Source organism: Archocentrus centrarchus, chromosome 12 (assembly GCF_007364275.1).
Source record: "Archocentrus centrarchus isolate MPI-CPG fArcCen1 chromosome 12, fArcCen1, whole genome shotgun sequence".
NCBI classification, from domain to species: Eukaryota; Metazoa; Chordata; class Actinopteri; order Cichliformes; family Cichlidae; genus Archocentrus; species Archocentrus centrarchus.
In genome coordinates this window covers 1,308,886-1,324,268 of record NC_044357.1, presented here as the reverse complement: position 1 = coordinate 1,324,268, position 15,383 = coordinate 1,308,886, and the positions used below count along the sequence as shown (strand labels likewise).

The following is a 15,383-nucleotide window of genomic DNA, read 5'->3' as shown; positions in this document are numbered from 1 at the left end:
TGGGATTGTCTCTTGTTTCTTTTCACCTGTCATCATGATCTCAAGTTTGATTTTTTTTTTTATTCTGTTAAGAACTGTGCAGAAGTCTGAGGACAGCTGCAATTTAGTGCACTTTTCTCTGTTATTCGGAGGCTGTTTGGACTCTGGAGGAATCTCGTGTGGTGGATCATTAACCAATGCATAATACTATATTTATTACAAACAAACAAAACACTTCAATTCTTTAAGTATAAATGTTTGAATGATAGGCACAATTTTTAATTTTTTTTAAAATCATAAGCACAAGACAACTTTTACTCCACTCTAAAAACAAAATGCCAGAAAACAAGTTATTATTTCTTGTTTAATTATTTGGGGTGGCTGTGGCTCAGGAGGTTATCTGCTAATAAGAAGGTTGATGGTTTGATGCCTGACTGCTGACAGTATGAATGCCAAAGTATCCTTGGGCGTGATACTGAACCCCAAGTTGCTCCCGATGCGTTCGCTGGAGTGTGATAGTGTGTGTGTGAGTGTTGGACACACAAAGCGTTTATATGAATGGGTGAGTGAGACATGCTGTATAAAGCACTTTGAGTACTCGTGCAGAGTAGGAACGCGCTATATAAGAACCAATCCATTTACTGTTTATTGGTTCTCCTTTAAATCAGATGTTGGACAGTCTGACATTCAAAGAGCTTATTTTAGACTAGAGATGCTTTTAACTTTCCAGACATTTCCAGTCCTGTGTAGTAATGCCGACATAATAGAGCAGGAATACCAGTGCATTTTATGTAAAAAAAATTGAGTAATTAATGACATTACTGCATTTTGCATACTTTCCAAAGACAACCAGAGGGCCAAACTGGATCCTTTGGCATTCCCCCGTCCCCATGTTTGACACCCCTGGATTAAAACATCCAAAGTTTGACATGCTAAACTAACATATCATTCACAAAATTTAAAGTCAGATCCTGCAATTCATATCACAGGTGGTTGCAGTATGTTAAAAATATATAAAAATTTCACTGAATAACTTTTGCTTTTTGTCTGGATACGCATAATATTCAAAAAATGTTCATGCTTTATAATAATATTACTATTTGTACTGTAATAGTATTTAGTAAAGTAAATTTAGTAATATAAAAATTAGTAATAAACACTGTTTATTTTATGACAAATAACAGGCCTTTCGACTTTTGTTTTTATGGCCTACAGTCAATGGTGAGGATGCTGTTGAGCCTGTTTCAGGGTGAGACAGCTGGAATGGAACCATTATTGTATAAACAGCAACATTGTCACAATCTGTTGGTAAGCCTGCCTGCAACCTTGTGTTTTAGGAAAACGAATTACTTGTTTCTATATTAAAAGTCATCCCATGACACAACAATTTCTCATTTTATCCTAAAAATTCAAGCAAATCATTTTGAGAGTTTTGTTTATATCCCATCATGGTCTTATTATAAAAACATGATAAGCTCCTTGCTTGTTGTGCTTTATCCCAGTAACATAAAAGGCCCAAAGACACAAAATTATCCAGAGATGAGCTGCTATGAAAATGAAGATTTGGAGGTTTAGTGAGTTAATTCTGCATCAGCCATCCTTGCCTAAGCTTCTGGTTGTGGTCTGCTTTCCTGACTTTGACCTGTAAAATTTCTTGATGCATTACAACTAATTGCAATTATGTTTCCTGAAGTATTGCAAAGAGAAGCTGAGAAAGCATAATGTTTCCTCCAGTATGCTTCATGTGGAACATCCAGGTGGTCTTTTGCAAACTTGCAAAGTCTCAGTGTTTTGTTTTTCCCTCCATGGTTTCCATTAACACTATTTCAGTTTTTCTTACAGTGAACGGATGAATAGAGATTTTAGCACACTGCAGCGATCTCTGCAGGCGTTTTTCTGTTAGTTTTGCTCTTTTTTCCTCTTCAGGTTTACACATTGTGTTCTTGGTGTTATCTTTATGGGACATCCGGTCCTAGGGAAGGTAGCAGCAGTCTGGGACTTCTCACATTTGTTAAATCAAGTCTTTATAGAGTATTTATATAGCACATTTTAAAAGAGCAGATTTTGACCCAAAGTGTTTTACACTTAGTGCACTTATTTTGGTCTTCCAGAACCCCGTGGACAGTTTGAACACACAGGTCTTTAAGTTTGAGTTTGTAACCTTTATTTTACTCTATCTGTATCAGTAGCTGCCATAGTTACCATACAATTCAAAGCTGTGTAAACTACTATGCTTTCCCTTATTTTCTATTACATTTATTGGTACAATGGTGAACTCTCTATCTAAACATTTTACATGAAAGTTGCACAAGTAATGTTTGTGAGCCAGCAGCTCAGGCTTCAGACTTCTCTAAATGGTCTGTTTAACTCTTGGATCTGTATGATGTAATGAGAGTAGTTATCCCTAATATGGTCAACAGTGCTGAAGCCCTGACTGTCAGCCAATCAGAGGAAAGTTGGCTAAAAGGGTGCTAAAATGGCTTGTTTCAGACAGTAGTTAAACTAAGAGAATACATCAGGGTTTAGTTTAGGATTAATAAGGATATTCTTTTGTACAGATATTCATATTTTGTCTAAAGCAGTAGCTATGATATCTTACTATGCTATGATATCATGACTGACCACATCATGACCTTTAGCTCACCAGCAACCCTGCACCTGCCCTAACTCATGCCACCACAGCTCATGACCTTTAGGTTACAGGTGGTCTACATAACAAAACTACAGCCCACATTGCTCTTTGATGTAACCGCCGGAGTATGCATGTGTGTGAATGTTAGATAGAAAGCACTTTGAAGTATGAATGTGTGTAAATGCAAAGTGTGTTGTATAAAGCACTTTGAGTTATCAGCTAGAGTAGAAAAGTGCTGTATAGGAACTAGTCCATTTACCATTTATACTTTCTAATGTGGTGTGTTGTACTGGTGGTTATTTGTGATGTCGCCTTACACAGATTTTATCTCCTTTGCTAACAGACAGCGAACAGACTTGGGTTTTCTTTAACATAAGGTGCTTAAATACTTTTTCATTCACTATGTATATTGCATTAATAATCTATGGTTGACACAAAGTCCCAAGGCACACCTGGACTTGCCACAAGCAACACCATTTGGGAACCATAAATTTAGCCTATTAACATACTGGTGTGGCTTCATATAAAAATACAAATGCAAACAACCAGAAATAATCAACTCCATTAAAAATCCTGTATTCAAAATCCTGCATAAGTTTAAGTATAAACATAGGTATACACATAGGTTGTTATGGTCCTATTAAAATCTTTTGCAAGAGCTGCACCTGACTGGCAACCTGTCTAGGGTGTACTCTGCCTCTCGTACTGTGACAGCTGGAACAGGCATCCAGTGGAAGAGAATGGATGGATGTTTTTTTTTCCTCCATATTGATGTTGCTTTGCTCTTTTTTGGGCCATACGCCTGCCGTAGCTGTCAGTATGAACTAGTGATGGGAATTCCGGCTCTTTTCAGAGAGCCGGCTCTTTAGGCTCGGCTCCCAAAGAAGAGCCGGCTCTTTCGGCTCCCAAACGGCTCCTTAGATTTTAATTAAAAAAAAAAAAGTGTAAAATGAATTACTAATGTAAAAACATACATTATGCCTATATCAAACATTTCTTCATATAGAGTAATCCCTCCCTACTTCGCGGTTCGCTTTTCGCGGGTTTTCAATCAATATTAGTGTAAAATATTTATTGCGGTATTTTCGCTGTTTCACAGGTTTTTGCGGTACTCGTTCTTCACATGCGTAGTATGTGTTGTACAGTAATGTATATATTTGGTGTATAAGTGTGTGGGGAGGGTTTATAAAAACTTAAAGTAGTGTATAACTACTAAAATAATGTATAAGTATTAAAATAAATATAGCGTCCCTACTTCGCGGATTTTCACTTATCGCAGGTGGTCCTGGAACGTAACACCCGCGATAAGTGAGGGATTACTGTACTCAACATATAATAGAGTGCTCCAAATATAAATTATAAAACAAAATATTGTAAATCAGAAAAAACAAGGGCCTTTGAGGAGTTAATCCTGTTTCTCCTGCCTGATGACCTGCCCTGTTTTGTTCTTCTAATTACACTAAGGGATGAACAATTTGTATACTGTATATACCTATGTTGGTTGTTTGTGCAGCCTGCTTGATATTAAATTTTAAATTTGCAGTCTACACTCTATCAGAATAATCCTTTAACGTCAGGCGATCGCTGCTGAATCGCAGGTTTCCTGACCTTACAAGCCGCGAACAGCTGATTAAGACATAGTGTCTTACCTCAGAGTCAGCTGGTCAAAGGAACTTGATCAGCTGGCTTTTCACCATAACTCACGAACATTCGTGCTATCGAAAAAATTCATATGGTTCCTGAAAGCTCAGAAATTACACTTCACTGTCATGTAGTGGTATTACGGTATTTGTGACCGGAAGTCCGCAAACGCCGGCACTTTTGAACATTCGACATGTTTGGAGGTATAAGGTTAAAATGTGTCCAGTCTTTGCTACGCTTTCTGTCACTCATTTTCCTCACCGTTCCTGCGTGTAGCCTCTATGTAACGCGCAACTACCTCTGGCTCTTTCCTGTCTCCGAGTGCATTTTGCAGGAGCCCCTCCCTTTCTGGTGTTTGTTTACTCATTGCGCAATGTGTCTGTGGACCCTCCCCTCCCGCCCAGTGTAGACGATCATATGCTACCATTCATCTTAACCAATCACGTGTGGCTTCCACAAAAAAAAAAAAAAAAAAGGAAACGAACGAAAAGAAAAAAGAAACGGCTCACTATCGGGAGCCGGCTCCCGTCGTTCACTTCAAAGAGCCGGATCGTTCGCGACCGACCCATCACTAGTATGAACTAGCTACTCGCTGAGAGACGCCTGACAGAAGATGTTTGTGTTTGTGTAATTCTTCCAAGGAGTCGTTAACATGTCTCTTAATGGAGGGGGAAGCAGGGGATTTTACTTCAACACCGTCCTGTCTTTGGCGCGGTCGCTGGCAGCTCACCGGCAGGCACCGATAGACAAGGTAACGCTTTAGTTACTACTAGCTACCGACCGGTGAGCAGCTAATACTCGTAGAGTCTTTGACACTAAGGCCCGTCATAGACTCCGTTTTTCTACCAGTGTGGCCTATGTTATGAATCAGAAAAGACTCTAAACATTGGGTTGTCAGTACATAAATTATGGCGTTATTTAAGGATTTAATGGCGCGGCATAGCATCATTTGTGCCTGGCTAACGCCGGCTAACGTTAGCTGTGGTCAGCCTTTAGTTTTCCTTTGGTTACCTTCAAGGAAAAGAAGATCCCCAATTTTTTTTTAACGATTTTCTCCACAGAAACAATTTTATCCTTAATTTTCATTCATACGTGTTGACGCAGGAAATCAAACCAGCGTTCTCTGTCCTGATTTAGTCAGGACACGGAACGCCACGGTATATATAGTTTTATCTTCCCTCTAATTTAAGTTGTTTGAGAACCATTGTCAAATCTGGTGCCATCGTATAACTATCTTTAATCTTTGTGGACCGACCAACATGTCAACCCGATGTCAGCAGAGATGAGAGATAAATACATGTGCTTTGAAAAGCTGCCAAAATGTGTTACTCTTATCTGCAACTCACAGGATGTTTAGAGGAAGAAAATGGTCTGAATGACGCTATCAAGATTTGTGACCTTATCGAAATACTTTACAGTGAGTGTTCAAAACAACAGTGGCAGCAAATAGACACATAAATAAAACAGAAAAATGGAGTAACAATAGCATTACCAGCCCATATTAGTTGAAACTTGATAAGTGATGAGGTGATGCCAGTGTTTAAAAAAGCAGTTTGGCCGATTTCAAAATGCGTTTATTTTCTAATTATTTGTTTATTTACTGTGTACTATGTATTTGTGACAGGAAAGCACAAAGATCTTGATTTTAAAAAATTTAACTCTTAACCGTTTTTCAACACATTAATTTTTGAACATTTCTCCAGTGATAAATAGATCAGACACACACAGATGTTGGTCGGCACCATCTTATTTGTCAGGGTTAGTGTGTGTATATGTGTGTGTGTGTGGATAGATAGATAGATAGATAGATAGATAGATAGATAGATAGATAGATATAAGGCTGATTATTAAAGTGAATATATTTTCTCTCTTTCTCTCTGTCATATATGTACTATTGTTATAAAGTATAGTAAAACCAAGACCATACTGTATCATAGAAAGACCCATACTGACCCATGTGCAAGTGGTTGGCAACAAATAGGTCAGGGGCAAAATGTAGTTGTTATTGTTGTGCTGTGTCCATTTACAGTGAAAGTGAAGCTGGACAGTTCCAGCCCCTGTTCTACTGTATTCTGTAAATGAAATCATCACAAGCAGAGCAAGATGCTGAAGTCCTGAGTCCTTCATTTTTTTTTCTTATCATTTACACATCCAAACCCACTACTGAGCCAACCAGCATAAATGACCATTTCCAAATAATGTAGTTACATGTACATGTGGAGTTAAAATGCTAACATCAAGAAATGACTTCAAATTCTTCATTCACAGGCTTTGCAGTTTTGCTTTCAATCAGTGCCTCAAATGTGTTCTGTTGTAATAATTCTCAACATGTAGCAACTGTGTGAATGGAGCTGATTTCCCTTTGGCAGAAAGTTTTAGATAAAGGGTGTAAAATTGTTCTCTTTATTGTTGTATATTACAATGATAATGTATGATTGACCAAAAAAAAAATCAATCAATCAAGGCACACTCAGACTTGCCTGAGGGCACATTAGTTGCTCTAATCTAGTGTCAGCTAGTGTTGTAGTCAAGACCACCTAACCCGAGACCGAGACAAGACCAAGACCAGAGGGTATCGAGACCGAGACAAGACCAAGACTTTTAGGGTCCGAGACCAGTCGAGACCAAGACCGAGGGGGGGCGAGACCGAGACAAGACCAAGACCAGTGCCTGACACTACATGACACAATAAAATGTGAAACATGATCAAAATCACTTCTCAAATTGATCTGAAAGATCCGCATTCCCATAAAATCACCCTGATATTAAACACTCACAGCTCAAATAAATATAACCATCTTTATTTAATACTCCTGGGTGACTTCCATCATTTATCACAGAATGTAAAACAATTATTCATAGTTCATCACAATAGTCTTAACTTTTCTCTGCCTTTCATAAACTATGCATAAAGTTGTGTTGTTTTTAAACCAACAACCTTTGTAAAAATGGGTGCTTTTTCAAAACCACATAGCTAAATGTGTAAAACTGAAAAAATGGCAAACACTCATCAACAGTAAGAACTAAAGCCTTTAATCTTATACAGATTAAAGCTGCAGGATGTAACTTTTATAAAAAATCTGGTTTTTACATATTTGTTAAAACTGTCACATGTCAGACAGTATGAGACCGATAATCTGCGAAAAAAATGGAGCTCCTCCACCTCCTCCCTGAATCGCTCCCAGTCAAAAACAACCAGTCAGAGCCAGGAGGAGGGTCTTAGCACTGTCAATCACTCCTGGTGTATGCTGCTCAGTGTAGTTGTGTGCAACACTTCATAATTTGGTATCGATCCTATGCCAAGTAAACACAGGGCCATTATCACCGATACTGATACCAATACTTTTTAATAATTATGAAGAATTTCCATGAAGTTTAACTGGTTTGAGATTTTTTTCCTTTGGATCATTAATTAGTTAAAACCCAGGATAGAATTGGGCAAAGTTTATATGTAAGTAGAAAATACTTTATCAAAATAAAAGTTATTGTTCTGAAACAATAGAACAAAACAATTTTCCCCATACATTGATGTCTGGATTTTTTTTTCATAAATTAAGTGTACAAAATCACTCAAGAACAAATGCAAACTTTTTTCCAGGTAGATTTTTCATAAAGTATAATAAAAAAATTTAATAAAAAATGTTCCTTCTTTTTTTTTTTTTTTTTCTTTTTTTTAATTTAAAAAAAAAAAAAAAATGTTCCTTCATTCACTAATTTTCTACAAATTTAAATTTAAATTTGATTTAAATGTTTCATAGCAAAATCCTTTTTTTTCCCAAATAAAATATGTTATGCATCACATGACAGTATAACAAAACACTGTGGGGAGGGGAGGAGCAAAGTGCTCTGTGCTGTGACAGGAGCGACACTTAGACAGTCAGCTCGCATCTTTGATGAAACCTCAGCACTGCATACAGGAGAGAAACTGAAGCCAAAGTATCGATCTCATCACACTGATATTGATCAATACCAATACCAACGTTGGCATCCATATTATTGATATTAGGATCAATCTGCCCACCACTAGCTCAATGTATGAATGGCGGAGAAACAACTTACTTACTTCTCTGCTGTTACCATTGGTGGTGGCCATGGTAACTTCCGGGTTCTAGCAAGAAATATTTCTCACCCCAGCACTAATGCTAATGCTAATTAGTAAGCTAATACTAACCACTAAATGCCGCTCCCACTTGTTAATTGAGTGATGGGGCCTAAGACATAACCAGAAAGCAGTAATCAGTTTTTTTGGACGTGTAGTTACATTTCTTGAGGTGCATGTGAGGTTTGCTTCAGAGAGGATTTTCAGTTATACACAAAGGATCAATACAGAACTCTAAATCAGGCCTTATTAGATCGATAGAATGATCATTTTTGCATATAATCCAGAAAAGTTACATTTATACATCAAGCATTTAATGTGTCCCAGAGTGCCGTTTCCTTCCACTGTGTTTGCAGAAATCACATAAAAAAATACACAACAAAAACATAATCCAGATTCCTTGGCTGCTAATAGCATTTCCTACATTTGAATATCAGCCACCATATTGTGCGCATAAACTATCACGTTTTTAATGCAACAATAGGAAGTGACATCATCTTGCTGGGAACTGTAGTATTTTATTCTTGAAGGCCTCTCATAGCTCTACTGGTGCTGAAAACTAATGTTTGACTATGGCTTTCTGAATACAAGTAGGGCTGCAACTATCAATTATTTTAGTAATCAAGTATTTAATTGATTACTCCGTCAATTAATCAAGTAATTGGATAAGAAATAATTTTTCATTTTAACAACTCATCAGCTTATTTTAACTTCCGTACTGCAGATGTTTCTCTGTGTGAAACAAACAGGGTGGATGGAGCAGCTACAAAGTTCTCTGTTCTTCATGTTGCTGATCAGGTGGTTGATAAAAACATTTTGACGGATCCCCTCTGTACTGAAGGGGGTGGAGGGGGCACCGAACGATTGCTAGTGCTAATGGCAGCCCCCCTTTCCCCAGTACACTGTGGTTATAGATCTGTTCTGGTGGCTACAGCTGACGTAAAGAAAAAAATAACAGCTGACATCCTCTGCACAACACGCGCGCACATTCAAACATGCGCACTCACAGCACAGAGAAGTGGGGGCGTGAAAAAACATCTCAGGGATCCACTCGTGTTAAAGGGTCGTTTTTGTTTTTTTTTGGAAATGCTCCGCTTACACGGAGACACCTGAGCTGCAGAGCTGAAACCAAACATCAAAGCAACAAATTTGTGTCGAGGATTTTTAATAATCGAATTGCGTTATTCCAAGAATCGTTGCAGCCCTAAAACTTGCATTAAATTTTTAGTTTGTGTATCAAAATACATGAAGGTTGGTATTTACCTTTCATGCTGGGATTTTTTTGTTGAATCGGAAGCCTGAAATTTTCCTTTGATCTTCATTTTCCCTCTTACTTCTCTTCGTGTTCATGCGGTTATTTCGATTTATGCAGCACACGCGTGACCATAGTGAGATCAAACGTACACACTGTGAATGAAACTGTCCGTGCTCTGTGGTAGATTGCAAACTGCGGTGAAATGATACAGGTGTAAGCAGCGATAATAGCAGCGACCTAGCCGGGGCGGAGTCTGTGAGGTGCTCCTTTGAGAGGCAGAGGAGCGCAATCTTTGTTGGATTTGAATCAGTACGTTTTGCATCCAATAAAAGCAAAGATGTTAACAAATAAATTGGACAGTATTCTGGCAATTTAGTGATATTTCCACAGCTGTGGTCTTGACTGGTCTTGAAATAAAATCCCGAGTCCGCAAGGTCCGAGTCCATGACAAGACCGAGACCAAATGTGGTCGAGTCCATGACAAGACCGAGACCATCAAAAAGCGGTCTCGAGACCGGTCTCGAGACCAAGACCGATCTCGAGTACTACAACACTAGTGTCAGCATCCTGACTTTCAGTTCATTTTTCAGTATTGTGTAATATTACCAAATCTAACATGGCTCACACAACCAGTGAATTCAGTTTTTCTGATTTCTGCTTGTATTCAAAGAGCCCAGGGCTCAGGGTAGTGACTCATTCATATCTTATATGTCAGGAAAAGAATTGCAAGACCCATAAATTCTGAACTTGTTCCCAAACAGCTAAGCGATCAGGGCTAAAGTAATATTTAATCCATAGTCAAATGCAGCGTTTTGGGGTGATAAAATATAGTGTTAATGGATCTGGCAGAAGGTGACTTACACACAAAAAATATGTGGTGAGGTGGAGTTTCAGGATAGGAGTACTAGCTGGGTTCTGAGTCTTCTGAAGTAAGATAAAGCTGTCCTCTGTAGTGATATTTTTAGTGTACTTAAAGGGCAACAAGATCCTCACGCAGGTTAATCTGTTCATGAAAGGAAAGAGGTACAACTTCCATGTTCTCTTAATTTTAGAGGAATAAGGCAAGAAGAGGATAGGAATGCTAAGGGATATCACAAAGGAGTCCATCCAGCTGCAAAATACAGAGATTTGAATGAAATTTGTTTTATTACAGTGGATTCAGTCTTGGAAACATGGCATTAAATGCTGTCGAAACCCTAAATTGGACAGGACAGTGCTGTTGTGGATGAGCCAGTGTTACTCACTCGGATTCTTAGAATTTGTGATCAGAGGTTGAGCAGCTTTGCCTCTTGTAAAATACTACAAGAATGCAGAGGTTAAACTGATTGGGAAAGACATTCACTGAGATTTAAAATGGGGAAATGCTAAACAGGAAGTACACCCTTTGATAAAGAGCTGTGGGAGCAATAATATAACGACCTGTCAGCCCATTGTATCATTGTGTAAGAAGTATGTGTCAGTTTGTGGAACTTGAGGTTGGTAAGCGAAGTGCTGCTTAATTCATCAACTTACTATTTTCAACTGTGTGTGAGATTACTGATTATTTTTAGAGATGTGTGACAATTTGTGGATGATATATTGCTGTCTAATAAACAAAATGTAATTATTTCTGACTGTACTGATAAAGGAATTTTAGCCAAGAACTGCATCCAGTATTGCCCAGCATGTCTGTAGTGGAGACTCTACTTGAAAGCCATCTTTGAGTGGGGATTTTTGCCTCTTTTTGCCCATTAAAAATAAATACATAAATCAGTTTGTGAGATGGAACTGTGCTATTAGTCTAACTTCTACTGATCTTTTCTTTGAAATGTTTCAAAAGTCAGATTTAATGGGAAGCTTAGATGTGACTAAGCTAAGAAGACCCCATCAGCAGGCTGACATATACCCTGCTGAAATCTCAGCTCCCGCTCTCTCATTTTTCACTCTTTTGTCTCAGACAAAAGAATTTAGGTGATCTTTGGCTTTTGAAATCAAATGTTAATACTTTTCAGTGGAACGTTTGATGTGAGGCCTTCACAAAATCCCCTTCAATGGGCTTTAATCCTTTAAAATGTCCTCTCTGCCCAGTAATGGGGAAAAAAAATGGAACTAGTGGCCTTGTTCTGTTTAAATGGCAGTTAATCCCTCTCTGAGCTCTGGACCATGGGTCTAATTAATGCCACAGGCAGGTTTTAGCTCAGCTCCTGAAGTCCATTTTTATAGTCAAAATCATTAAGACTAATCATTAAACAGGCACTACAGAGTGCCTGTTTTAATCTTTGTGGGCAGTGTCTTTACTTTTAAAAGTTTATTATATTAAATAGCTTTCTAAAGTTGAGAAATGTTTACAACTCATCTTAATCCACCTGTGTTGTCCTCCCACAGGTCCAGAAACTGCAATGCATGTGTCCAGTGGACTTCAGGGGAGTCTTCCAGCTGGATGAGAGGAGGAGAGATGCTGTGATTGCACTTGGCATTTTTCTAGTCGAGTCAAACCTACAGGTAAATATCGCACTGGCTTCGCCATCCTCGCCATGGTACTTTTGTGGTTGTGTGAATTTTAAGGATGCTGGTCTGCTAATGCTAACGTGCTCTGGAATACCTGTGTTTCAGCACAAAGATGCTATTGTTCCCTACCTTCTTGGGCTTCTTAAAGGACTCCCTAAAGTTCAGTGGATTGAAGAAAGCTCAGAACGCAAAGGAAGGGGTCGGCAACAATTTTACATGCACTTTATCATGTAATTTCTATTATTTTCTTTCTGTTTTGTCATTTTTGATAAACAACCTGTGTTGCAGATGCCCTTCCTGTGGCAGAGAACTTCAGCTTTTGCCTTGTAACACTGTTGTCAGATGTCGCCCAACGTGATGAGACCTTACGAGGGCAGGTATGTGGTTGAGTGAGACTGTATATACACATGGATACAGATACTGTTTATCTCTACCCGTTTGTGATGTAGGTTTGTTACATGTTAGACTTTTTGAGATGAGCTAGGCCTGTTCACAATCAGTGCATGTTAGTTAGATTTCTGTCCTTTCTGTCATGGTACCATTATATGTCAGTGCTCAGACGTTCAAATACACTATATTGCCAAAAGTTTTCACTCTGCCTTCATGCGCATATGACATTGAGTGACATCTCATTCTTAATCCATAGGGTTTAATATGTTGTTGGCCCACCCTTTGCAGCTGTAACAGCTTCAACAACAGCTTCATCCAGGTCTTTATGGACCTGCTTTGTGCACTGGCGCCCAGTCATGTAGGAACAGGAAGCGGTCATCCCCAAACTGTTCCCACAAAATTGGGAGCATGAAATTGACCAAAGAGTCTTAGTATGCTCAAGCATTAAGAGTTCCTTTCATTAGCCCAACTCCTAAGAAACCTCACCCCATAATGCCCCCTCCACCAAACTTTAAACTTGGCACAGTGCAGGCATACAAGTACTGTTGTCCTGGCAACCGCCAAACCCAGACTCATCCATCGGAGTGCCAGACAGTCTCCACTGCTGTAGAGTCCAGTGAGCGCGTGCTTTACACCACTGCATCCAGCGCTTTGCATTGCACTTGGTGATGTAAGGCAGCTGCTTGGCCATGGAAACCCATTCCATGAAGCTCTCTACACACTGTTCTTGAGCTAATCTGACAGCCACGTGAAGTTTGGAGGTCTGTAGCAACTGACTGGAGAAAGTTGGCGACCTCTGTGCACTATGCGCCTCAGCATCATCTGACCCCGATCTGTGATTTTTACATGGCCTACTAAGTCTACTAAGTCACACAAGCCTAGAAACTGGTTGGCAACCACCGGTCACTAGGGGGAATAACAAGATATTCCCCAATGGTTGGCATGTGATTGCTGGTGGTTGCTGGCTTGTTGCTAGAGTGAAATTCCTTCCTTCAGAAGAGTAGGAAACATGACAATTGTACAGAATAAATATTAATTTATATGACTATTTTATCAGGTCCTGGAGGCAATTATGGACATTATGCAGGTCCTGCAAGATATCTGCAAAAATCCTGAAGCTCATGATAAAGGTACCAACACACAACTCATTATTCCAATATGTGCTATTATACATTATTCCAGTGCTAAATAAAAAATACACTATGTACTGTGTTTATTTTTCTGTACAGAATACCTGTGTAGGTACACTGTGCCCACCCTCCTTGGTGTTGCAAGAGCATTTGGCCGATACAGCAACACTGATGAGCCGTTACTCTCCAAGCTGTTCCCTCGACCAGTTGCTCCCTTGCTGTCCACAAATGATGATAGTGATGCTGCCCACCGAAGGTCCTTCAGTGACTTCCGTTCAATCCTGCCAAGCTCTTTGCTCACAGTGTGTCAGGGAGACACTCTGAAACGCAAAGGCTCCTCTATGTCCAGTCCTTCACAACAGGTGAAAAAGAAAGAAAGTTGAACAGGCGAGAAGGCAAAACTAATGACCTGTGTAAAAATTAAATCCTGTTTTTGTTTTTAGGCCAGTCCAGAAAGAGCAGGTCTGACACCCAGCTCACCTGCTAGTCCCTCTGCACAGTACTTTGAAGGTAATTTGCTTAAATAGATGAAGGCAGAGGCTTTTGGGTTTCACTTATGCATGTTGGTGGGCATGGAAACATGATCTGTTGTCCGTTGACTAAGCAGTCAGAGCAGGCTGAAGCTTCTTTTTAGGTGCAGTTTTTCATTCATTCACAAGTTTTGGAACTTTGACCATGAATAAAATACAAATTTTATGGTACATAATCTATTCTTCCCTCTGTACTAAGGCTCTTACCTCCCTGATGGCAGTGCAGTGGACCCTGACTACTATTTCTCCACTATCAGCTCCAGCTTCTCTGTATCTCCTCTTTTCACTGGAAGCAGCTCTGGAGAGTTTCATGTCCCTCTGGATATGCTCAGACAACTCCTTCACATGGTCAGCAGTAACCACACTCAGAGTATGGTTATATCCTTGCATACAGTTGTACAAATGATGAATATTGTGTCGCTTCTCTTGAACAGGTTCAGCAGGTTGTTTCTGAGTCGTTTTTAAAATCACTAGATAACACCTTGGCAGAGCTTCAAGTGGTATGTCTCTCAAATCCACTCAGAAGTTTCTCCTCCAAATACTTTCCAGGTTACTCATTTATTTGTGCAAATTTTTTGTTGCTTTCTTTGCAGGTGAATCCTGGTCTTCATCTCTACTACAAAACCTTCAGCGATCCTCTTTATGTAGCCATTTTTAAAATGCTGAGAGACACTCTGTACAATATGAAAGGTAAAGAAATCGCTGTTAGATTCTTTCATTAAAGGTACTTTTTGTAATTACCCTCGGCAAAATGTAACTAATATGTTCACCACCAGGAGGCAGTATTTTAGCAGAATGTTTTAGTGTAGTTATGCACCTCTGTAGAAAGAAACACAAAAATGCAGTATTTGGTCTGAGATCAAGGTGGTCAGGTGGTACTACTATACCACTGTATAGTACCCTTCTATATGGAGTTTGTGTATTCTCTGTGCCTGCATGGTTTACTCCTGCTTTCCACCACATTTAAAAGTTATGCATTTTTAGGTTAATTGTTGATTCGCAGTTGTTCATGGGGCTGTCACTAGAACCAATATTATGGTTTCTTTTCATACCAAAATTCAATTGGATTAAATTTTTTTTCCTACAGTATTGACAGCACGGCTACAGACAGGCTAGCACAAAGCCTCTCCCCTCACTAGCAGCTAAGCACATGAACAGTAGCATAACAGACATGGTGAAGTATTTTAAAGATTGACACCCCAGTCTTTATGGAGATTTTTGAGAGGTCAACAAAGCTGTT

The 15,383-nt window shown here is 39.2% G+C and overlaps 1 protein-coding gene across 2 annotated transcripts in view; it reads left to right on the top strand.

The window, feature by feature from the left end:
* The first annotated feature begins 4,794 nt into the window (after positions 1-4,794).
* Positions 4,795-15,383, top strand: part of pi4kaa (phosphatidylinositol 4-kinase, catalytic, alpha a) — a 43,083-nt gene continuing 32,494 nt past the window's right edge. For both annotated transcript variants that reach the window (XM_030742255.1, XM_030742254.1), the window contains exons 1-10: positions 4,795-5,003; positions 11,971-12,087; positions 12,199-12,292; positions 12,382-12,470; positions 13,541-13,613; positions 13,713-13,975; positions 14,057-14,123; positions 14,343-14,491; positions 14,578-14,643; positions 14,737-14,833. In XM_030742255.1, coding sequence (XP_030598115.1) covers positions 4,905-5,003; positions 11,971-12,087; positions 12,199-12,292; positions 12,382-12,470; positions 13,541-13,613; positions 13,713-13,975; positions 14,057-14,123; positions 14,343-14,491; positions 14,578-14,643; positions 14,737-14,833 — 1,114 coding nt within the window. In that variant the 5' untranslated portion in view covers positions 4,795-4,904. The remainder of the gene's footprint in view (positions 5,004-11,970; positions 12,088-12,198; positions 12,293-12,381; positions 12,471-13,540; positions 13,614-13,712; positions 13,976-14,056; positions 14,124-14,342; positions 14,492-14,577; positions 14,644-14,736; positions 14,834-15,383) is intronic.